The 26,187-nt window shown below is 38.2% G+C and overlaps 1 protein-coding gene across 1 annotated transcript in view; it reads left to right on the top strand.

Moving 5' to 3' along the window:
* Positions 1-26,187, top strand: part of LOC136875976 (sodium-independent sulfate anion transporter) — a 136,610-nt gene that overhangs the window by 4,941 nt on the left and 105,482 nt on the right. Inside the window, exons 2-4 of the mRNA XM_068228442.1 lie at positions 13,147-13,352; positions 19,465-19,660; positions 25,619-25,839. Of these exons, the coding sequence (XP_068084543.1) occupies positions 13,147-13,352; positions 19,465-19,660; positions 25,619-25,839 (623 nt within the window). The remainder of the gene's footprint in view (positions 1-13,146; positions 13,353-19,464; positions 19,661-25,618; positions 25,840-26,187) is intronic.

The raw sequence follows: 26,187 nt of genomic DNA, 5'->3' as shown, positions 1-26,187 counted from the left end.
TGCATTCAGTAGCCAACACTACAGATCACAGCTTAGTGAGAATTTCTAAGCTTTTTGCCAGAAAGCAGGAATTCTGCCTTTTACGCATGTGTGCCCAGCTTTCCCGATGTGCTGTGCCACAACAGCGAAGACATCACTTCACAGCTATTCGTTGCACCACAGAAAGGCTTTTCGACCAAAATGAGAACGTGGCAGGTGACACCTCTTTTGACTCAGCAGTAGTATTTAAGAGGGAATCGCTCAAAGCACGCAGGAAAACAAAATACTGCAGGGGAAGCCATCTGCTATTCCTGCCAGGTCTTTAAATACTCCGAAATGGCCTATTCCATAGCCACATTTGTAAATCGATGAACTATGCAAATTGTACTTTTTACGTTGTCAAAATATGGACATGATGTTGTGCATTCCTTTAATTACAAAATGTCTCGTTCATAAATTTCACTATAACAACATAACATGTAAATTTGCATTATGACGTTGCTGGTTTTATTTCAGTGATTTTGGTAATATTGAAAAGTTCTATTTATGTGCGCTCACACCAATTGTTTCTGAGTTCGTGAATGTTTTGTCATTGAAGGTGCTATTGTGTGTTTAGTTTTGTATGAGGAATGTGTGTATGTGTTGGGGTTGTTTGCATGCTTGTTCATTATTGAAAACTTAGTGGAAAGCTTCTTGAAATCCGCATATATTTCTAAATACTTTTATTTTTTGGAGGCAGGGATGAGTTACAGCACACAACTGATTTTCTGCACCAACCGCCACTGACAAGACCTTTATTAATGTTGGTGAAGCAACTTCAGAATTCCCTGTCAAAAGAGGTGTTCAACAAGTGATCCAATCTCTCCAAAGCTGTTCTCAGCTGTTTAAGAGATCACAATGTCGAAGTTAAATTGGGAAGGAAAGGGTATAAGGATCAATGGCAGAAGGCTTAACAACTTGAGATTTGCTGATGACATTGCATTACTGGTAAACGACAACGACGAACCTCAGACATTAGTTACTGATTTTGCCATGGAATGTGTGTCAGCCGGCTTTGAGATGAACCTTTCCAAAACAAAAGTCATGTCCGACAAGTGGGTCACAGCAGGAAATGTGAACATCAACAACATGCCGTTAGAGAAGGTCAATGACTATATCTATCTGAGCCAGTTGATGAATATGAAAGGTGATATAAGACCAGAAATTTTTCGACACATTAAGCTAGGATGGCAGGCATATGGAAGAAACTCAACTGTCTTCAGATCAAATATGCCAGTAAATCTGAAGAAAGTAGTTTATGATCAGTGCATTCTACCTGTCCACCTGTGCTGACTTATGACTGTGAGACCTGGACACTGTACAAATTTACGAAAGGGAAAATTAGGACAGCACAGAGAGGCATGGTAAGGTCAATGCTGGGTTTTACAAGGAAAGATAAGAAGAGAGCAGATGACATCAGATCAGTCACTAAAGTTAATGACATTCTTGAGAGAATAGCCACCTCAACATGGCAATGGGCTGGACATATTGCTTGAAGGGAAGATGACAGATCGACGAAGCTAGTGTTAGAATAGAGTCCAAGAAATCATCAGAGGCCTAGAGGAAGACTGCCAGACAGATGGGACCAAGACATCAAGAGAGTAGCTGGTGCTACCTGGCAGAGAACTGCTCAAGACCATTCCACCTGGAGAGTTCTGCTAAAGACTTACCTGAGTTCATGACCTAAAGAGGCCACATCATGTAATGATAGAATTGGCTGATGATGATGAAATCTGTTTATTTAAATGATAAATCTTTAATATTGTCAGCATAATTGCAACAATTGCATCAGAGTTTAAAGTTTTTGCTTGACTATCACGTAATGTGCGCAAGCGATCCCTGGATTAGTGTGGAATTGCATGCAAGCACACAATTTCACATGTCACAAACCCGTACGGCATTCCATAGCAACAGAGTGGTAAGCTCCACTGTTACATGATTATGAACGAGCAGTAAAACACTAGAACTTCTAAACATTCTGGTATGTCTTGTCCATCATAATAACACTAAAATAGTTCAATTTTTCAGTTAAGTTTACCTGTCTGATATTACTGTTAATGCACTGAGGGGGAAAAGAATTGAAATTTGATCATTTTTATTTACATAGTATTCCCCCTCCAGCTACTCATTTCTGCCACCCAGCTGATGAAAATTTCTAGGGAGAACACTGTTCATGCATACATGAATACAATTCATTCATTCATTCATTCATTCATTCATTCATTCATTCATTCATTCATTCATTCATTCATTCATTCATTCATTCATTCATTCATTCATTATGTCTGTTGTAAGCTGAGGATAACTCTGTTCAAACTCATGACATAAAGAAATATTTGCACTAACACAAATTAATAAGGGTAAGATACATGTTGTCGTAGACTATATAACAGTGTTAATGTCTAGGAGAAAAATAAATAAAATTTTGAAAACTACAGTTCAGAGATTGGGTTTAAATAGTGGTTAGGCTTATTTGTGATGTTTAATGGGGGAAAAAAAAAAGTTTGATGTAGTACTGTAATAGATAAATGTCAGTTTGACATGCACTGCATGTAAGCTTTGGGAAAGCATTCTTTCTGATTATATTAGGCATGTTTGCAAAATTAGTAACTGGCTCAATAGAAGGCAGTTCGGGTTTAGGAAAGGTTATTCTACTGAAGCTCAACTTGTAGGATTACAACAAGATATAGCAGATCTCCGGGCTTCAGGAGGTCAAATGGACTGTATCGAGATTGACCTGTCTAAGGCATTTGATAAGGTGGATCATGGGAGACTACTGGCAAAAATGAGTGCAATTGGACTAGACAAAAGAGTGATTGAATGGGTTGCTATATTTCTAGAAAATAGATCTCAGAGATTTAGAGTAGACAAAGCTTTATCTGACCCTGTAATAATTAAAAGAGGAATTCGTCAAGGCAGTATTATTGGACTCTTATGTTTTCTTATATATACCGGGTGGTACAGCTGCCCCTATTCACGCAGTTTTATGCAACCCGCAGATTATAGTCGAGCCTAAAAATATTGACCTTGACTACTCACTACAATGTCTGCTCTTACAACGCTTTCCATAATTCGTTTATTCGTGTCAAGCAAATCAGCATTAATGATAAAATACCGATTCACGGTAAAGAATCGTGCAAATTATGTGTCGCAGAAACGTCCTGTACAGAGAATATTATTGGTGAATGACTAGAAGTAGCAGCAACGCAACAGCGCTAAACAGCAACCCGTGATAGCCGAGCTTGATAAAAGTTAGAGGAGAGTACCGGTGTTCGTTAGTAGGCGGTTCGAGTCCTGTGTACGACGAATATTTTTATTGCGTTGTTGATGTTCGTGAGAGTCGTGTTGTTGACGACAAATCTAAATCATGATCAGTTCTCATATTGCAGGTACTCAGCTATGTTTGTTTTTTAAGGAGCTCTCAAAAGAGCTATTTGCAATAAAGTGAGATTGTACCGACAGCGGTGCGATGGGCTTATGCATGGCCATTCGATTAATGAAGCAAATGTTCAAAATGACCACCTGCTTCGTTAATGCACATCTGAGCTTGCTGCAACATATGTGGTAGAATCTGCCTGCAGGCTTCTGTGATGAGCCGCCGTAAATGATTCGGGCTCTCAGGCTCCTGCTCATAGACTCTTTCCTTTAAATAACCCCAGAGGAAAAAGTCGAGTGGAGTAAGGTCAGGTGATCTAGCCGGCCATGTGACCGCACCCCCTCGTCCAATCCATCGTCCAGGATATGTCCTATGCAAGTGGTTCCGTACTGCCAACGACCAGTGTGGGGGAGCTCCATCCTGCTGGAACCACATCCGTAACCGTGTCATAAGGGGCACATCCTCCAATAAGAGTGGGAAGTACTCACGAAGAAACTCTAGATAGCGTCGTCCCGTGAGGTTTCCTTTGAAAAAATATGGTCCAATTATCTTGTCACCTAGTATCCCGCACCACACGTTGACGCCCCATTGTACCTGAAATCGAGCTCCCCTGATCCAGTGAGGATATTAAACGCTCCAGTAATGGAAGTTGTGACGATTAACAGTTCCGTTGTTGTGAAATCTGGATTCATCACTAAAGAGAATGTCCATTAAGAAATTCGCATCAGCTTCAACTCTTTGTAATATCCATTGCGAAAATTCTATCTGTTTTGGAAAGTCATCTCCGTGAAGTTCCTGGAGCAGCTGTTGATGGAAAGGGTGGAATTTATGGCGGTGCAATATTCGCAGTACAGATACATGACTGATGTTCAGTTCATTTCCTATGGCCCGTGAGCTTGTGTGCGGGTTGTATGCAATTGCATTTTGAACAGCTTCGTCGTTATTTCCAGACGTCACTGGAGCATCCCGAACGGGGGGTAATGTATGAAATGACCCCGTTGCACGCAACCGTCTTTCAACACGTCGAAATGTATCTGCAGTTGGCAGCCTTCGTCCAGGAAATCGTTCTTGATACAAGCGTCTGGCTTCCCGTGCATTTTGCCTTGCTTCTCCATAAAGTAGTACCATATTCACATAATCATCCCGTGAATACATAATGTTTGCTTTCGTGCTAACCGTACAGTACGTGCTCACACTTTGCTGCTAGGATTACGATATGCTGTTTCATGTGCCCTACGTATGAAGTGTAGACCACTGTTAGTTGGTCTTCGAGTCGAACGTGCGCAGTTGCTTGGTTGAATGGGTGGGTCAGAATGTTGACAACACGTGCACTGCGCTTCATTCCCTGTAGTCGTTTGCCATATGGAAGTCGCATGTTATTATTCCTTTTGTATGTATGCTTTCTTTGTAAAGGTGGCAAATTACTTTTGAGACTTAAGAACGTTAAATATTTATTACGAATGGCCTTACAAGTATAATATAAAAATAAAATTGAAAAGCTAGTAACTAGATTCGAACTCTAAATGCCTGCTAACACATCGTATGCTCGCTGCGATTGGTGCCATGTAGCCACTGCAGGCGACAAAGAATTGGTCTCGTAGCTCTGTACTAATGGAATTACCTAGGCTATCGCTTCGATACTGATCGTTGATGTTAAAAGTTCTGAACTCGAATGTGCAAACACCACAGTGAACTAAAGAATCACGTCTCTCTTACGCCCAGATAGTTGCAACCATTTTCTACGCGTTACTTGGTTGAATGAGTCCAGCGTTATGCTTCAGGTGGTATTCACAATCGGTGCGTATGTGGCAATATTTATGATACCTGTTTATTATAACTTCCGTAGAAGAATATCGGAGACTTCAGAAAGGTCTTCGTAAACGATGCCTAGGCGAATACGAAATGGCATTAAAAAATGCATGACTCAAGAATGGTTGGAACCCTTCCTGCTTCAAGTAACCTATCGAGGTACGTCTTCCATACGTAATTCCGCGCAGCTATTTGCAACGTACAAGCGCAATCCTTGTAACTCTGTATTCACGAGGAGAGCGGAAGTTCCCGCTTCGACAAGTTACTGATGAGTTACAGCCTTATGGTCCCGTTTTATGCCCTTTTTGATCGCTCTAACGGTAGTAATTACATGGCGTAAGCTATCACATCTGCTGTACAGCATTTGCGTGCCACAGATTATAAACTACAGTGCAAAACACGTTTCTATCAATTTCGATGTGATGAGACTGTACAAAATGGTGGTGCATTGACATGTCTGTAATTGGTCTTACCCTATCACGTTTTCTATGATACCATGACCGCCCTTTCTATCAAAAGAAAATGGCCTCTTGGACCAATCAGGTGCGCAATTCTCTACCGACAGCTATAGGCGTGTTTATGGTTTGTACAGTATAGTAACATTTCGTAAAAATTAGTAGAGTATTGGACACCGCTCTACATAAAATGGTACAGTGTTTTTGACATGGACCTCACTTACTGCCTCTTGTACCATTTTTCCATTGTGCGGAGAAGTCTACATCGGGTTAATTGCACATAACATTGCTGTAAGGTGTTGCGCAAGATGGGGTTAAGAGGCATTTACGTCCTAGCTGGTTGCATATATTCGGGAAAAAATAGGGGCAGCTGTACCACCCGGTATAAATAGATTAGATATATATAAATGATATGAGTAAAGTAGTGGAATCAGAGATAAGGTTTTTGTGGATGATGTTATTCTGTATAGAGTAATAAATAAGTTACAAGATTGTGAGCAACTGCAAAATGAACTCAACAACGTTGTGAGATGAACAGCATGCAATGGTATAAAGATAAATGGGGTTAAATGTCAGGTTGTTTCACAAATAGGAAAAGTCCTCTCACTTTTAACTGCTGTGTTGATGGGGTGAAAGTTCCTTGTGGGGATCACTGTAAGTACCTAGGTGTTCAGATAAGGAAAGATCTTCATTGGGGTAATCACATAAATGGGATTGTAAATAAAGGGTACAGATCTCTGCACATGGTTATGAGGGTGTTTAGGGGTTTTGATAAGGATGTAAAGGAGAGGGCATATAAGTCTCTGGTAAGATTCCAAATAGTGTATGGTTCCAGTGTATGGGACCCTCACCAGGATTACTTGATTCAAGAACTGGAAAAAAATCCAAAGAAAAGCAGCTCAATTTGATTTGGGTGATTTCTGACAAAAGAGTAGCATTACAAAAATGTTGCAAAGTTTTGGGCTGGGAAGACTTGGGAGAAAGAAGATGAGCTGCTCGATTAAGCGTAGGGAACTTGAAATTGGTATTGGTATTATAAGCGGTATCTTCCAAGCTGTCAGTGGAGAAATGGCATGGGATGACATTAGGAGACAAATAAGTTTGATTGGTGTTTTTAAAAGTAGAAAAGATCACAATATGAAGATAAAAGCTGGAATTGAAGGGGACAAATTGGGGCAAATATTCGTTTGTAGAAAGGGGAGTTAGGGAATCTGCCACCTGGGCGACTGCCCCAAATGCAGAACAGGATTGATTGATTGATTGATTGATTGATTGATTGATTGATTGATTGATTGATTGATTGATTGATTGATTGATTGATTGATTGATTGATTGATTGATTGATTGATTGATCTCTCCCCAGCTCCAGGCAATCTGGAACTATGGTATGGGAGTATTCTATTCTATTCTATTCTATTCTATTCTATTCTATTCTATTCTATTCTATTCTATTCTATTCTATATCTTTACTCAAGATAAGAACATCTACATCATCTACATTACCTTTAATTCATAATAGGTAGAAAGTATAGTTAATAAATATCATCACATAATAATAAAAACAGGTACAGAAATACCTGTAGCAACAATATTTCAGTCTTTTTAAAAAAAATACACTTCTCACAAACAAAAGGGATGAGCATCTGCATGTTATCATTATTAGAATGTTATGCAACCCTTGCAATTCACTGATATTCAGAAAAAAAATACCTGCACCAAATTCTGAAATTATTTCTTTATTTGCCATGTCAGAAGCACTAAAAAAAAAAAAAAAATATTGCCATCAGTGACTCTTTATGACGGTGAGCTAGTGCAGTATCCGTTAACAAGATATTGATGGCATCAGCAGATCTTCCTGGTATTTTGGGACTTAATTGTAGAATTCAAGATTCCATTTGAGTCTCTCTAATATTATTTTCTGGAATATTTTGCAGAACATTGTCCTAAATAAATATCCCTGTAAGTATCAGCTAGGAGCAGATTTTTGCCACATTTTAGAATAGGGACTAGATTAAACTCGTCACATTGCTTAATGTCACTTGGTTGATGTCAGAATGCAATTTTAAATTTGTACTAGTGTAGTCTTTGCCATTAAAGGTAGTTGTTTTATAATAGCATATAATATGTCACCCCTTCCCATGGAGGAGTCTCTCAAATTATGAATTGCCCTGTCTAATTCATGCATGTCAATCAGTATTAGTAGTGAGGAATCTTTTTTGGATAATAGTGGGGTGGTAAAATGATAGAAGGGGGCAACCGAATCAGGCAGCAAATTCTGGATTAGAGCCTTTATGTTGCTGTTTTATGGGCAGGGCTCTCTAGAAAAATGGTGGGAAAGTTGAGCTATTGCCCGCCATATGGTCAAAAACTGCTTGAGTTTGGGCAACCAGTACCTTATAATGTAAATATGCTCGGAAAGTACCCAACAAACAGAAGGAGAGAAGAGCTTTCTTTCGCTGACAGATAAGTCTAGAACATTCCTCACCCCACCTACGAATGTGTTTAATGGGTCCTTAAGTCAAAATCGGTTGTCTATTAATAGTCTAAATATTGTTGAATCAGAGTTGTTAGGATATTATATGATGTTCCAACCTGCCCATTATTAGACAGTCTGTCCACAAGAAAGGAGTGAATGTTCGTTACATTAAATTTTGATAGGTTTCTATAATATTTCCTGGAGTTATTTGTGGCTGGGATGTTAATAGGTTGAGATATGAAGATCGGGAAATGGTTGCTAGAGTGGGTAACATTAAGTACATTCCACGAAATCCTATGTGCAATAGAACTAGAGCATAGCATTAAGGTTTTTTTTGTTTTTTACAATTTGTTTTAGATCACACCAACAGAGATAGGTCTTACAATACCAATATAGTTGGTCCGTTATTGGACATCATAAATTTTCCAGCTAACACATTCTTGGTTGCCAGCGTTTCACCTCAGTGTGCCAAATTGGGCTCATCGGTTGGTAAATAGCACACCTACCAAGACGCCTGGCTAGTGCATATCGTGGAGGCCACTGCGTAGGCTACTTCAAGCCATCGGCAGTGCCATAGGGAATAGGAAAGACCTAGGAATGGGAAGGAAGCGGCCATGGCCTTGATTAAGGTACAGCTTCAGCATTTGTCTGGTGTGAAAATGGGAACCCACGGGAAACCATCTTCAGGGCTGCTGACAGTGGGGTTCGAACCCACAATCTCCTGAATACAAACTGACAACTACGTGACCCAAACCACACAAATTTGATGTGATTGGTTTTCTGTAAATTTGTGATTAGGCAGGTATTAAGCTGAAAATGTAAGTTGTAGTTACTGCTGTGAATTTCTAATTAGTAGTAAGGGCTGTCAAGAGGAGTGTTTTCAGACACTGAACTGGGGAGGACTTTTGGTGCCATGTGATGTTTTTTGTTAATTGAAAAACATGTAGTGGGAGCCATTTAAGTGAAATGGGAGTCCAGAATGATGAAATATTAATGAACTTGCTCCAAGAATCTTGTTGCCGTGGTGGCAATCGCTTAAATTAGGGAAGGAATACAATAAAAATAATCAGCAAAATATTACTAATTAACTATCATAAGAAAAGAACTGTGTATGCTGAAACATGTAACAACAAAAGGAAAATGCATATTGCAGCCTAAAGTAACAATGTTGAAGTAATATACTTCCTTTAGTGACACTCCCATTCTTTAATGTTTAATAAAAGTTGAATGTTGAAATATGCATGTATTACTGATTTCATAATGCATTGAGGATCATTATACATTTCTAGATAACATAAAAACACATGACATCCCTGTTAGTTCCCATTACCAATAAATCTCGAACTCAGAATTCAAGGAGAATGGTTTCCCAGTTGTACCTCTGCTTAAAACAATAATCACTATCAGTATGATTTCATGTTTTCATTCTCTAATAGCCCGTCAGAGGACTGCTAAGGCGGTGTTGCCGGATGTGACACCACGGCCTTGTACTATAGACGGCTATGTTAAAATACATCTGTAACATAGGCCTACGGTATTGATTTTGTCGTGAAGAGGCCTTCAGTGATACGATGTGGTAAAACAGAGTATCTCGCTCTCTTACACGTCAATCCTATTCTAGTTCCACGTGGACTATTAGTACACTCATCAAAGCCAAAACACGGAATGATGTGTTATTGAATCCACAAGATGGATCTGCAATACTAGCACTTCTACTTACACAGTGCATCCAACCTCATAAAGGCCAAAGGCCGGTCTCTGCTGATCAACATTTAACAGCAACATGTTAAATGTTAAAACGGTTAAATGTTAACTGGTGACACCATCAATATGTTAACTGTTGAATGTTAAATGCTGTTTCAAATAAGATTGTGTCCATACTTATAAACATGTTCAACTTGATTTCCTTCATTTATACACAGGTAGTTCATCATATCAGTTTGTCTTAATACATTCAGGTTGTGTGTTACATTTTCAAACAAGGACAATAGACTCAGATGAATATTTGGCCTTTGTTATTGCCACTGTTGCTTTTTGTAGGATTTTTTTATTATTTTTCTTTTGCTAGGGGCTTTACGTCACGCCGACACAGATAGGTCTTATGGCAACGATGGGATAGGAAAGGCCTAGGAGTTGGAAGGAAGCGGCCGTGGCCTTAATTAAGGTACAGCCCCAGCATTTGCCTGGTTTGAAAATGGGAAACGACGGAAAACCATTTTCAGGGCTGCCGATAGCGGGATTCGAACCTACTATCTCCCGGATGCAAGCTCACAGCCGCGCGCCTCTACGCGCATGGCCAACTCACCCGGTGTGTAGGATTTTTAGAAGGATGATGATGATGATGATGATGATGATGATACCTGTTGTTTAAAGGGGCCTAACATCTTGGTCATTGGCCCTTCTTGAGAAGAAAGGAAAATATGTTTACAACAATATCTGAATAGAAGGCACAATCTGGATGAAATTCTGAATGAGCTCAGAGTAGAAGACAGGTTTGGATTTAAAAACTTTCTGAGAATCTCTGAACATGATTTTAATGTAGTTTACCTATACAAACTGTAATACCAATATAAATGGTCCGTTATTGGACATTATAAATTTTCCAGCTAGCTCATTCTTGGTTGCCAGCGTTTCGCCCTCGTGTGCTAGGGTGGGCTCATCAGTTGGTACCTAGCACACCTACCAATACGCTGGCTAGTGCATACCATGGAGGCCACTGCGTAGGCTAACTGGAGCCACCGGCAGTGCCTACGCAGTGGCCTCCACGGTATGCACTAGCCAGCGTATTGGTAGGTGTGCTAGGTACCAACTGATGAGCCCACCCTAGCACACGAGGGCGAAACGCTGGTAACCAAGAATGAGCTAGCTGGAAAATTTATAATGTCCAATAACGGACCATTTATATTGGTATTATAAATTTGCTCATTCAGGAAAAATATTTCAGATTCCCTATGGGAATCAACATCTATATCATATACAAACTGTGTCGAAGCCATGCCATTACCGCACAAACAATGAATTGATTTAACATGTTTTCCAATCCCACCAGAAAACGTGCCAACATGTTAAATTCAACATATCAAGTTAACATGATAAGTCAACTATGAACCAAATGTTCGTATACATGTCAATTACAACATGTCATTTTTAACATGTTGTTGTTAAATGGAGACCCAGCTTAACATGAACATTAACATGAAATCAAGGAATAAATAACTGAAAACCACAGCCTTGTAGATTGAATAGTTCCAGGGATAGAGATGCTTAAGCAAGTCAATATGTATTCTTTCCTTTTTTTTTTTTTTTTTTTTTTTTACACTTGCACTATTAACTTTGAAATGATGAAAACTACACTTCCAATTGGAATTATTTGACAAATAATACATCAAATTACTTAGTAGAGATCAAATATTATTAAGAGATAATAATCAGAAAATATCATTTTTTGACCAATTTCACCATACTTGCTCCCCTTAAGTTAAGTTACCGAGCTCGATAGCTGCAGTTGCTTAAGTGCGGCCAGTATCCAGTAATCGGGAGATAGTGAGTTCGAGCCCCACTGTCGGCAGCCCTGAAGATGGTTTTCCGTGGTTTCCCATTTTTACACCAGGCAAATGCTGGGGCTGTACCTAAATTAAGGCCATGGCCACTTCCTTCCCAGTCCTAGCCCGTTCCTGTCCCATCGTCGTCATAAGACCTATCTGTGTCGGTGCGACGTAAAGCCAATAGCTTAAGTTAAGTTACTCTTCCCCTCATTTTCCTTCCTAGCTGCTAGTAACAAGCCTTTTCTTACATGTATGTTCTGATAAAACAGAATTAAAGGAAGTAAACTTTTCTTTTGTAATCCATCTATACAGCAGCGTAGCCAGGATCGGCTGATTGGTGGTGGTGGTGGTGGTGGTGGGGATTTACAGTTACAAAATGATGGTTAGAACACACTGAAGGTGCTTGTACAACTTGTCATTTTAATGATAATGATATAAGTGAATTATAGATCTGTTGGTTCTACAATTATGTCTCTGCATTTTTATTTAGTTTAATGTTTGTATAGTAATATAGTAAGTGAGACTGAATCAAGGTGCAGTAAAGCTAATGTGATGAGTATGTAGTTGCAATGGTATTATTATTATTATTATTATTATTATTATTATTATTATTATTATTATTATTATCATCATCAACAGTATTCTGTAAGAAGGAAGTCAGCTCCTGGACGAAACTATCTTTACATCGGTCTGTTTTCAGACCAACTTTGCTTTAAGGGAGCAAAACTGGTTGTACTCAGGATATCTTATTCATAAGTTAGAAGTAACAGACATGAAAGTAGCAAGAATGATTGCTGGTACAAACAGGGAACAATGGCAGGAGGGTACTCAGAATGAGGAGATAAAGGCTAAGTTAGGAAAGAACTCAATGGATGAAGCTGTACGCATAAACCCTCTTCGGTGGTGGGGTCATGTGAGGCGAATGGAGAAGGATAGGTTACCTAGGAGAATAATGGACTCTGTTATGGAAGGTAAGAGAAGTGGAGGGAGGCCATGACGTCGATGGTTAGACTCAATTTCTGACGATTTAAAGAGGTATAGAACTAAATGAGACCACAGCCCTAGTTGCAAATAGAGGATTGTGGCAATATTTAGTAAATTCACAGAGGCTTGCAGACTGAACACTGAAAGGCATAACGGTCTATAATGATGATGTATGTATGTATGTATGTATGTATGTATGTATGTATGTATGTATGTATGTATGTATGTATGTATGTATGTATGTATGCATGTATGTATGTATGTATGTATGTATGTATGTATGTATGTATGTATGTAATGTTTGTTGTCAGTTTCTGTTTATTTTCTTGTTGTAAAATTTCTGGGGGGTCTAACCCCCAGTAAACATCCCCCCACCTCCTCCTTTCCTGTATATGCCCCTGCTTTATGCCATAACTCCTTTACAATGTTTTACAAATATTATATTTCAATTCGCCCAACAACATGTGATCACTTCTTTTACAGTGGCAGTCAAAGAGAAAACTCAAGTTCATGTGAGGCTGGCCAGGAAAGGAAAGCAGCTTTTAATTCAGCATGTGCCTATCTTATCATGGCTGCCTCACTACACCAAGCTCGATGGAGTGGCAGATGTCATTGCTGGCCTCACCATCGGCCTGACAATGATGCCCCAGAGTATAGCTTATGCATCACTGGCTGGACTCAGTGCTGAGGTATACTATATAACACATGTTCCCTTAAGATATTTTCAAGTTTGGTTCAAGAATTCATAGGCTGATTTGATACCAGTCCTTTTCTATACTATCCATTGCATGAATCCTTACCTCGAGGATTCAAGGGAACTAACAGTTGTGTGTGGCACCGTAGGTTGGGTCAGAGCACATGGTACAGTCTACACACGAGTATTGGTGTTGGTTACATGTATCATGCAGTGTTTGCTATCCTGCATTAGAGAGCACGTAAACATCTGAGGAAATTATATAGAATCTAACATTTCATTGCATTATACTTAAAATGCAGACACCCCGAAGAAATCATGCAAAGTGTTCCGATATCACAGCAGAAAAATATATATAAATGCAAGTCGGTTTGGAGGGATCTATAGACTATATATATTTATAAAGGTATGAAAATAGACGTGAATTAATGAGGCACTTCCAGGCATCTTAGAAACTCAAAACTTAGCACCAGAGAAGCTGATGACCTCAGTATCCCTTGAAATATTAAAAATTCTCAAAATTCCCTGAGGGGACCACATTGGGGGGGGGTTTCAAATTTTGGTCTCAGCATAAGAACACAGTTGGATATATGTATCCAAAGCAATAACCTATAGGTTTCATGGACTTAGAAGTTTCCTGAAAGTCCTCATATTTAGCCACCTTCCCCCAAATCAAGATGGTGGAACAATCTGCCAGACGAACTTGAAAATTGAAATTTAGCAAAATTATAGCTTACAGCCTGTAACTTACAGAAACATTTCAAAATGTTTAAAATTTTCACTTTTTACCCCTGAAAAATACCAAAATATGGAGGCAATATTAATGACGGTGCAGAACTTCGTTTTCTAAGTAACTGGTGGCTAAATGGTAAGTTGTATCACAAAATGGATGGCACAATCAAACTCAGCATGACGAGATCTACAACATTGGTCCTATGACTTTTTGTCATATCACGATCCTTTATACCTTCTATAGATCTGCATTTCTCGATTTTAGGTAAATTTGGTACTTTTACGTATATATTTTGTAGTTTGACACACTTTTAGGAAAGATAGAATCATCAAATTTTGGTGCACACATTGGTACAACCGGTGACCATATGCCAGCCGATTGTCATGGTTCCATCTGCTACATAAGTGTGCGAAAAATAAAGGAATGTACGAAAATTGTACACAAATTTCACCATGTTCAAAGATTCTAACACAATTTAGCCCGTAAATACAGCAGATGTCATAGGACCAACCATGTAGACCACTAAAAATGGCATCTAATGGTGCAATCCGTTTGTCGATGTGATGTACCATTTAGTAGCAGTAAATCTAGAAATGAAGGTCTGCACTTATAAATGCGCTCATAGTCTTCTTTCGTAAGTTACGATCTTCATTTCCGTGTTGACGTTTAACCAATAATGTAGAGTTTGAGGGATGTTCCACCATTCAACATATTGCAACAATTTATTCAATTATAAGAAGACCGGTTTCGACTCCCATGGAGTCATCATCAGTTCTTGGTAAAAATTAAATTAAGGGGTAATCTGATAACAATCATCATAACAAAAAATCCTTGCACCTATAGGTGGTTGCGTGGAAATACATCATTGAGTTAATTGATATAACCTTGAAATGCACCATACACTTGGCAAGGAGAACTTGGAGCTTAGAAAGTTCCCAGTTCTGGCTCTAACAGTCTTGTGATCATAGAACTCGGAACACTGGAATTACATGTACTGGATTTAAAATAATTACAAAACACAATAAGGACACTCATAATGGTGTGGAAAACTTGGCTCTCTAAGAGCATTCTGGATTTGACAGTCCTGTTTCTGTCTGAAAAAGATTGGATGAAATACACAATGAAGAAAAATGTATAAAGACATAGATCTAGTCTAAACTGTTGCGCGTTCATGTACACGGAACACTGGGAACACTTGTATTGTTTGATAACACACTCATTCAAATGAAAACACTTATAACCATATGAAATATTGGTGTTACTAGAACGTTTATGGGTTTGACTGTCCTGCTTCCCCTGACTAAACTAGTGAAATAAATATACATTGAATGTTAAAGATAAACTACTTGGTATTTAAAGTTCTGGTTTTTTGTTACAAAAATTGTCCACGCCCAATGTTGCTTAACTTTGGAGATCTCATGGGATCCGGTGTTTCAACATGGCTACGGCCGTTGGCCCTAAGAGATGAAGGTCAAAATATTTTCTGGCGGGTCTTTCCCTGTTCATTCTCATTATGTGCCCATACCACTGAAGTCTGTGTTTCTTTATGACACTGGTAATAGGTAGGAACCTCAATACCAGCTACTTTCCTGTTCACTTCATTTCTGATCTTGTCCTGTCTGGTAGTTTGGTTCATGGTTCTAATGAATCTCATTTCAGTTGCTTGGATTCTACTAAAGTTTTTGTTTAGTAGGGTACATGTCTCTAAACCGTACATGAGGATTGGTACAAAGTAAGTGTGGTACATGATTGTTTTCACTTTTTGTGGTATTTTGCAGTCCCAGAGAAGATTTCTGACTTGACTGTAGATGTCTGATGCTTTCTGTGTCCTGCTGAGTATTTCCTGCCTAACATTGTTGTCTTTCGAGATTGTGTTTCCAAGGTACTTGAAGTGGGAAGCTCATTTGATTTTTGCTCCTTTGAGAAATATATGTGAGCTTGTTCATTCCCTGCTGATGGTCATTTCCACTGTCTTTGTTTTGCTCATCTTCAGTCCAAAATTTTTGAATGTGTTGTTCCATTCATTAAGTTTCTTCTGAACTTCAGCTTCTGTCTCTCCCCATAAATACCAAGGCGTTTGGTTCATTGTCCATTTCTTGATAGATTTGATGACCTTGTCCATTACTATTACGAACAGGAGTGGTGACAGAGCACTTCCTTGTTGGACACCTCTCTTTGTTTCAAACCATTTTGATCATCTGTTGCCTATCTGGACACAGCTGTAGCACTTCTGGTATAGCATCTTGACTTTGTCAATTAAGTACTTTGGCACCTTCCAGACATTCCCCTATCTTGTTTCAAGGAACACTATCATATGCTTTTTCAATGTCCACAAATGCAATCACAAGATTTCTTCCGTATTCCCAGTACTTTTCTGTCAGCATTTTTACTGCAAAGATAGATCCACAATACTTTGACCTTTCCTGAACCCGTGTTGTTCTTCCTCAAGCAAAGGTTCCACTATCTTCTTCCTAAGTCTCATTTCTATTATCTTTTCCAGCATCTTCAGCGAGTGTGACAACAGCGTGATGCCTCTGTAATTTCCACATTTCCATCGGTTGCCATTTTTGAACTGTGGGATGATGACTCCTTTACTCCAATCTTCTGGGATTTTGTTTCTTTCCTAAATCACTGATAGCACTCTATATAGCCAATTCAAGCCTAGTATTCCAGCTAACTTTATCATGTCTGAGCTGAGATCATCAAAGCCTGGGGACTTCCCATTTTACATGCTCTTTAGTGCTGTTTCTACCTCAAGCCATGTTATTGGGTATTTGTTGTTTTTGGCTTCATCTACACTGCAGTCATTGGTGGTGGTGTTGACCCCATCTCCATTCAACAGCATGTTGAAGTACTTTTTCATTTCATCCCTGATCCCTTCCTCTGTTTGTATTAAGCTACCATCATATGTTTCCAGTGCATTCATTTCTTTTACTGTTTACTATTTTGTATAGTAGTTTCCTACTTCCTTGACATTCTTCCACTATCCTTGTAGTAAAGTCATCCCAGCACTTTTCCTTTTCTTCCTAGATCAGTCTTTTTACAGCCTTTCTTTTTCCGGTATTCCTATGCTAGATGTTCAATTTCTAATTCATTTTGTCTATCATTTGTTTTCTGTTTTTCGAGGTCTAATTTTCTTTTCAGTTTATTTCTGTCTTTTACTGCTATCTTTACACTTGGTCTTTCCTCCAAGGTGTTTCCTTCTCTTTTAGTGTGGCACTTGTTTTTCCACAAATTTCTGTGGCTTCTTTTACAAGGGTTTCTTTGAATAAGGACCATTCTTCTTCTACTCCCCCTTTCTCAGTTTTGGGCAATTTAGCTGTTTATCCTCGCTTCATGTCCTTCAACAGCCATGTCTTAATCTTTGGCATTTTCTTTTGTTTAATTTTGGGCACATGAACATATTTTAGGTAAGCGATTAATAGCCGATGGTCGCTATCTAGGCACTCGCTGGGTATGACTTCAACATCTGTAATATACTGGCCCACTTTTCTATCAGTGATGGTGAAGTCAGTCATAGTCTTAAGCTTTCCATCCCAGCTATCTTGTTATTTTATGGCTGTCCCTCTTCTGATACAGTACCATGTGTTCTGTATGGTTAAGTTATTTCGCACACAGAAATTAATCAGGTTCTCTCCTTCAGAATTTCTGTTACCATAGCCATGGGGGCCAACGATGTTTTCACAGCCTAGTCTTTCTTTACCAACTTGGGCATTCAGATCACCCATAATGATTGTTTTTTCCTCTGTTATTTGTTCCTCAAGTTCGATAAGGCATTGCTCTTTCTCTTCTGTGGTACATCCTGTCTGCGGTGCATATACAGTACTTGCAGAAGAGTATGATGCGCATTACCAACACTTAGTCTCATCTGGATGATCCTGTCACTCACATATTTGACATCTGTCTGTGTGTCTATATCTTATGAAGGAGGAAGCCAACTCCATTTTTGGATTCATTATTGTTCCCACTCTAGCACAGCACATATCCATTTCTCAAGGGCTTCTTCCCATATCCTTTCCATTTTGTCTCACTCAACCCCAATATCTTGAGCTTATGCCTCTCCATAAGATCCAAGTTCTTCATATTTTTTGGTGAGAGTAAGGATATTGAGTGTACCAATTTTCAATCGCTGCTGCTTGGGAGGGTTTTGTGTCTTCTAGTATCTCCGATGAGCATCAGGCTTTTGGCCATCATAAATTCGGATGGTACAAGAAGAACTGTCATGTCTGGTATTTAATTTAGTCTTCCATCCGAGGCTTGTTTTAGGTTTGAAAACAGTATATTCATACTCAACTGTTGACTTGCAAGGCCTAACACAGGTGAGGATTTTCTTTCAGGGTTTACTCCCTTAGCCTTTGAAGATCCCTCTTCTCCACAAGGCAGTGGTGTCCTCTTCTAATTAGCCCCAGGGAGGATAGGTTGCCTCGTCCGCCATCTCTGCCATTCCGAAGGTCTCCTTCTCTGCCAAAGATGCTGTTAAGGTCTTCACCCATAACCCTGGGCATGGGTTCCTACCCCGTGGTGCTTGGTCCCTGTCTGAACTTAGCCATCCTTTCACACTAGCCTACTGATGTGTTGGATGCCCACCACTGCAGTATGGATGCGCCAGGCAAGAATTACTCAAGAGGAGAACAGGGAAGATGACCCTCTCTCCCTTGAGCCGGGTTAATGGTTGTGTATGATGCCACAACCAAAGGCTGACTGGTTGGTAAGTTGTCAAATATTATTAAAAAATCTGTGTACATTGTAATGGATTGAGTGACTTTCATTTACTGTGTAGTAACCTGATATTTCTGCATTTGTAAATGAGGCAATACCGGTACACTTATTATTACTATTATTAGCTAATGCTGAATGCTAACTTGAAAATCACTGTCCTTTTACCTGAAGATACACATAATCTTGCAAATTAGTGTTCCAGAATTAAAATAGCAGGCTCTGTGTTAATGCAGGATGTTGCTTAGAAGAAGAAGAGTTATATTATTTTCTTTAGTAGGCAGATGCATTTTATTGTTGTATTCTAGAAACCTAAGATGAATGTGATCAGGAATAAAAATCTGGAACAGGCAGATCATTGCAAGGATTTAGGATGTGCTTTCTCACAGTACAGTTGTATAGTAGGTGAACCAAGGTGCTGCAAATCAAATGCAATGAGCACATATTTGTGATCAATGGTTACATTTAGTTTTTTTTTTTAATGATTAGGTGGAATTAAACAATACCACAGAGATGGTTGTAAATAGAGGGTTGTGGAAGTGCTTAGTTAATTCACAGAGGCTTGCAAAATGAGTTCTGATGGACATAACAGTCTATAATGAAATATGTATAGTATATTTGTAATCTCCTCAAGGTAACTGCAGAACCTTGGTTACAGTATGGGTTGTACTCGGCCTTCATGGGCAGTCTGGTTTACATGGTGTTTGGCACTATCAAAGAAGTCTCTATTGGCCCAACATCCCTCATGGCACTGCTCACCTTTGAGTACACCCAGGACCTGCCTATAGAGTTTGTTGTGCTGCTGGCCTTCTTGGCTGGTTGTGTGGAACTCCTGATGGGAATCCTCAAACTTGGTGAGTGACTGTGTTCTGTATTCCATCTTGATTGACACTCTTGTATTCCACAAGCCCCTTCTGGGTTTCAAGTCTTGAGGCTCCATAACATGGTCTTACATTAAAGAGAACTAAAGAATGTGATTTCAAGAAAACTGAGAAATCTTTGCCTTACTCCTGCAACTTACTTACAGTATGAATCCACTGTATGGCTGTAGTTGTAGAAGGAGGATTCATTTTTCTTTATGTACAATAGGACTTGAGGAGCACTTCATTACTGACAAAAACAAAAAAATGTTTGAATTTAATTATTTTATGATTATTGTATTAATATTCTTGAATTTCAGTATCATTTTACACTCATAGCTTTTTATGCAACACAAGTATTGGAGAACAAGCAATTGTTAAATCAAAACATAATATAGAGATACAGCAACTTGAAAATAACACATACTAGGATGAACATAATGACAGACTATGGGTTGGGATATAGTGCCACATCTGAAATACTTATTTTATTGCTGTTTGCATGAAGGAGCCATACCAAATGAGTGAAGTGTACAAGGGAAAGGGGGATAAACATAAAGCGGATAATTACAGGCCAGTCAGCTTGACTTGTGTTGTTTGCAAGCTTTGGGAAAGCATCCTTTGTGATTATATTACATACATTTGCAAAATTACTGACTGGTTTGATAGAAGGAAGTTCAGGATTAGGAAAGGTTATTCCAGTGAGGCTCTACTTGCAGGATTCCAGCAAGATACAGCAGATATTTTAGATTCAGGAGGTCATGTGGACTGTATCGCAATTGACCTATCCAAGGCTTTTGATAGGGTACATCATGGGAGATTACTGCCAAAAATGGAACTCAGAGAATTAGAGTAGGTGAAGTGTTATCTGGTTTTGTAATGATTAAGATAGAAATCCTGCATGGCAGTATTATTGGACCTTTATGTTTTCTTATATATACAAATGATATAAGTAAAGAACTGGAATCACAGATGAGGCTATTTGCAGATTATGTTATACTGTATAGTGTAGTAAATTAGTTGCAGGATTGTGAGTGACTGAAGGGGAACCTAGTCAATATTGTGAGATGGACAGCAGACAATGGTATGATGGGAAATAATAGTACTTTAATAATACTTTATTAATGGTAATGCCATTTGACACAATAGCGGAAAAATAAACAAAACAAACAAGAAAGTTCAGTGGAGTGTAAGTAGAAAAATATGTACAGATATATACACAGGTTATATTACAATTAAGCACAAGAAAGTAATACCATAGTCAATTCTGGAGATTATGTAAGTGATTTCTAAATTTTGACAATGAGCAGTTAAATATATCAATATCCACTTTGTTTAGAGATCTTGACATTCATTCAATTGACCCATTGAATGCATAGTTAGTTCTATGCCAATTTGTAGACAGTGTATTCTTGAACCTTGTGCATCTGTTTGGTATATGTATGTTAATTTTTTCAAGGAGTTGTGGACACTTCACCAAGGAATGAAGCAATTTAAAAATGAAGAGTGTAGCCAGGAATTTACGGCATTGTGACAGACTATGCAGATTTAAAGACTGTTATAGGGCTGTATAATCAACATTTTCATATGAGAATCCTGCTCTAAATGAATATAAACAAAGAAATTTATGTTGTACTGAATCGAATCTATGGATAGAGGTCTGATGGGAAGGGTTCCATACAGGTGTACAGTATTCTAGTTAAGGGCGTAACATAGATACATACAGCAATTGATAGGTAGCTAAGTTTGAAAATTCTCTGGAATATCTAGTAATGCAACCCAATCTTTGTAATGATTTCTTACAAATATTTTCAATATTAATGATGTTATATCTGAATAAAACACCAAGGTCATCAACTTGTAAAACAGGAGTTAGAATGTTGTTACTAAATTTGTACTGAAATGATACTTTCTTCTTGTTTTTTAAAAATGATATTATTTTACAGTTTTCCTGATTAAGTTTCAACCCATTCTGAATACAGTACTTTTCCAGATGATGTAGATCTTCTTGAAGTTTTAAGCAATCAAGTGGACAATTAATTTGCATAAACATTTTTGCATAGTCAGCAAACAAAAGCAATTCAGAATTCTTAAGTATACTTTTAATATAATTTATGTATAGAGTAAAAAGTAAGGGCACAAGGTGAGACCCTTGAGGAACTCCACTGGTAACAATAATAGGTGCAGAAAAATGATTCCTTATTTTAACAATCTGCAGGCAATTTTTAAGATATGATTCAAACTGTAATTTTCACCAAGAAGAAAAGTCCTCTCAGTTTTAATTATTGTTGATGGACTGACAGTACCTAATGGGAATCACTGTAAGTACCTACGTGTTAATATAAGAAATCATCTTCATTGAGGTAATCATATTAATGAGGTTGTTAAGAAAGGTTCCTGATCTCTTCACATAGTTATGAGAGTATTTAGGGGTTGTAGTACGGATGTAAAGGAGAAGGCATGTAAGTCTCTGGTAAGACCCAATTAGAGAATGGTGCCACTGTATGGGTTCCACTCTAGGACTACTTGATACAAGATCCAAAGGCCAAAGGAAAGTAGTGTAGTTTGTTGTGGCTGATCTCCAACAAAGGAGTAGTATTATGAAAATGTTGCAAACTTTGGGCTGGGAAGACTTGGGAGAAAATAGATGTGCTGCTCAACTAAGCAGTATGTTCCAATATGTCAGTGAAGAGATGGCATGGAATGACATTAGTAAAGCTGTAGTGAAGCTTTTAAAAGTAGGAAAAATCATAATATAAAGATAAGTCAGAATTCAAGAGGTCAAACTGAGGCAAATAGTCATTTGTAGGAATAGAAATTACAGATTGGAAGAGTTTATCAAGGAAGATAAATTTCCAAGTTCCTTGAAAACATTTAAGAAAAAGCTAGGGAAACAATTGATAGGGAATCTGCCACCTGGGTGATAGCTCTAAATAGAAATGATTGATTGATTGATTGATTGATTGATTGATTGATTGATTGATTGATTGATTGATTGATTGATTGATTGATCGACTGATTGATTGATTGATTGATTGATTGATTGATTGATTGATTGATTAATTGATTTTTGAGTTTCATTTATATTTATTCTTGTCTTCTTGTGCTGTAGCTCCCTCTTGTCACACCAGTCATTGTGTTGCCCCATTATATGTTCCTATCTTTATATATACTGGGTGGTTGGCTGTGCAGTCAGGGGTGCGCATCTGTGAACTTGCATCTGGGAGATAGTGGGTTCGAATCCCACTGTTGGCAGCTCTGAAGATGGTTTTCCATGTTTTCCCATTTTCACACCAGGCAAATGCTGGGGCTGTACCTTAATTAAGGCCACGGCTGCTTCCTTCCAACTCCTAAGCCTTTCCTATCCCATCGTCGCCATAAGACCTATCTGTGTCAGTGCGACGTAAAGCCACTACCAACAAAAAATAAAATCTTTATATACATGGCTTATTATGCAATACAATAACCTAAATTGTTCAGCATTTCTGAGTAGATAATATGCCTTATAATGTCCATATTTACTGTTATTGTAAGATGTTCAGAAGGAAATCAAACTTTTCAGTGTTGACTTAGTTAATGTAACTTTAAAGAGTCTGCTGAAAACCCTAATTATAACACATATAACAATATACATACCTGTAAAAAAGTAAAAATATGAAATACACTATTTAACAAAGAGTTCTTGTTTGAGAACTAGGAATAATAGTATCATCAGATGATGTCTTCCTCCATGGTTAAATGGTTATTATGCTGGCCTTTGGTCCAGAGGGTCCCTGGTTCAATTCCCAGCTGGGCCAGGGATTTTAACCTCCATTGGTTAATTCTGATAGCTCGGGGGCTGGGTGTGTGTGCCGCCTTCATCATTAGAATTTATGACATGTAGGGCCCCTTTCTCATAGACGTGCAGGTTGCCTATATGGCGTCACCTTGAAAGACCTTCACCAGGTCTCTTCGGAGACCACGCGCCATTATTATTATTATTATTATTATTATTATTATTATTATTATTATTATTATTATTATTTATCAGATGATAATTTCCCCATCCATTGTCTCAGAGCTTCTGTAAATATGAATGTGTTGATACTAGATCAAAAACCAATAATTATTTATTTAATACTGTGTATTTATTTTTTATAGGTATGTTTTAGTGTTATACGTGTAAAAATTAGTGTTTTCAACAGACCGAAAAGCTTTAAAGTTACATTATTGATATTGTACTTCTATCAGTACAGAGGATTACTTGAATTATGGTTTGTAATGTCACTCAACACTGTAAAGCAGGCACGGCTTCGTAATACGATCTGCAGAGCGGCAGAACCATCAGAATGAAATATATAATATACAGCAATGAGCAATCTCATCCTTCATATTGTGTCTTGTTATCGAGCCAAAGATTGACATCCATTCATTTACTGTTTATCTGGCAACCTGGCTTGGATCTATGAACAATAGCACTGTAAGTCAAAAGCATGGGAGCACACAAAGCCACCTATCAAAGAAAGCTGTAGTTAAGAGTTGCCCATAAGGTTCTGTATGATCCAGTATGACTCAGATTGTTTGCAGTATGGCTGGCCTATTTGTGTGTGTTACATGTTGCAGGTTGTAATTTCTCACGTCAGTTTCAACTGCTTCTCCTCTCTTGGATTATTCCCTCTTGCAGGACGTGAAAGGAAAGAAAGGCCTTTAGACCTGGCTTGATGATTCATATTGAAATGTCATTGTTCCAGATTGGGATCTTGCTATTAGAATGTCCTGTGGAGCAGAATTATTTCAAGGGTTTAAACTAACCTTCTTTCAACAAAAGTTTTAATAGGTAGTCTTTCACTCTTTGTAATACAGCTGGCAAGATAAGACAAACTATAAAATTCATTATGTCTATACCTGAATGAACATTCTACAAGTAATCATGAAGATGTTTGTATGTAATGGAACAGATGAAGGTGAATTCTTCAAAGTTAGGTAGTCATGAATATGAATAATAGGAATGTTAGTATCATCAGATGATAATTTCCCTTTGCCATTAAGAAATCTGTATTTGAAAGGTGTATACATGTCTCAGAACTTCTGTAAATGTGTGTCAATATTAGATCAAAATTATTTTCAATAAGGAGAAGAAATGCTTTATTTTTGTAACTTTTTAACTGTTGTCTTTTTGTATAGCTCAGTTGTTTATATCATCAAAGTCACTCAAAACCAGGAAGTCTTACAAATTAAGATAAAGATAACTCATGTCCTCATGCGGTGCAGCATTATTCAGACACATTCCCAAATGGAGGTGAGCTGCATGAACCATTTCAACCACACATCAGCCCTCCTGCTATTTTTAAATTTCAGGCAGTACTGGGAATTGAACCTGGGCCCCTGAGGACGGCAGCTAATAACACGAACCATTACGCTCTGGAGGCAGACACAAATTGAGATGTATGTTTACCTGTATTTATTTCTGTAAATTTTTGGGAACCTCAAAGCTGATAAGACATGGAGAGAGGGACATACTAAGCATTTTTCTAGAGTATGGTTGCACATGAACTCAGTTGACACTTCCCATAGGGAATACAAATTTAGATTTGTCTACTACATTTTCTGCAAAGGACTAGGCATCACAGTACAGAACCACCAACATAATTCAGCACAAGCTGCCACTGCTGCAAAGTACATTTTCTTTCATCGCTTTACCTTAGGTAAATCTACATTTGCATGGTCATCATCTTCTGTCTGTTATTCTCTTTCTTCTGTTGGAGTACAAAAACTGCATGATTGTTTTCAAGTTTTAAGCTTCTATTCAACATCATTAACTCATCTATTATCCTTTATTGTAATGTTACTTGTTTTAGTTTAGCATAAGACCATCCATTTTTAGAATAAGTTAAAACATAGTGAGTGTCAGACTGAATACTAAACCAAACTTCATGGTACTTTGTACAGTAAACTAACAACTCACATTTTCAGGTTTCCTGGTTGATTTCATATCTGCCCCAGTAACTTCAGGATTCACATCGGCAACATCAGTAATCATCATAGTGTCTCAGATGAAGGGCCTGCTTGGGATCAAATTCAAGTCTCAGAACTTCATCGACAATCTCCGTCAGCTTGTCATCCACGCACCAGGAACTCGACTTTGGGATGCCATTCTTGGATTTTCCTGCATTATCTTCCTTTTAGCCCTCAGGGTAAGAATAATTATATTTTTCTCCTTGATTAAGGTTTGGTTTGCCAGATTTCCAGATGTCAAATAAGGAACATTTTGGTTTCTTTACCTTAAGTCCAAAAGCCAAACTCCACAGCTACTGAATGAATGAAAGAAGAGCTCAAAGATATATTAACTAATAAATATTAATATACCAGTATAAAGCAGACCTGGCCAATAGCCGGAAACTGCATATGATGATGATGATGATAGTATAAAATGTTTTTTACAAACTAATAATTGCAAATTAAAACTAGTACATCAGAGATGCTATTCTCAAATGTTGTGATGTAAAGAGCACAGACGCGAGCGAGTGGCTGTGTGGCTTGGA

This window comes from Anabrus simplex, chromosome 6 (genome assembly GCF_040414725.1).
Source record: "Anabrus simplex isolate iqAnaSimp1 chromosome 6, ASM4041472v1, whole genome shotgun sequence".
NCBI classification, from domain to species: Eukaryota; Metazoa; Arthropoda; class Insecta; order Orthoptera; family Tettigoniidae; genus Anabrus; species Anabrus simplex.
Note: the sequence above shows the minus strand (reverse complement) of the source record. Positions and strands in the feature narration are given on the sequence as shown.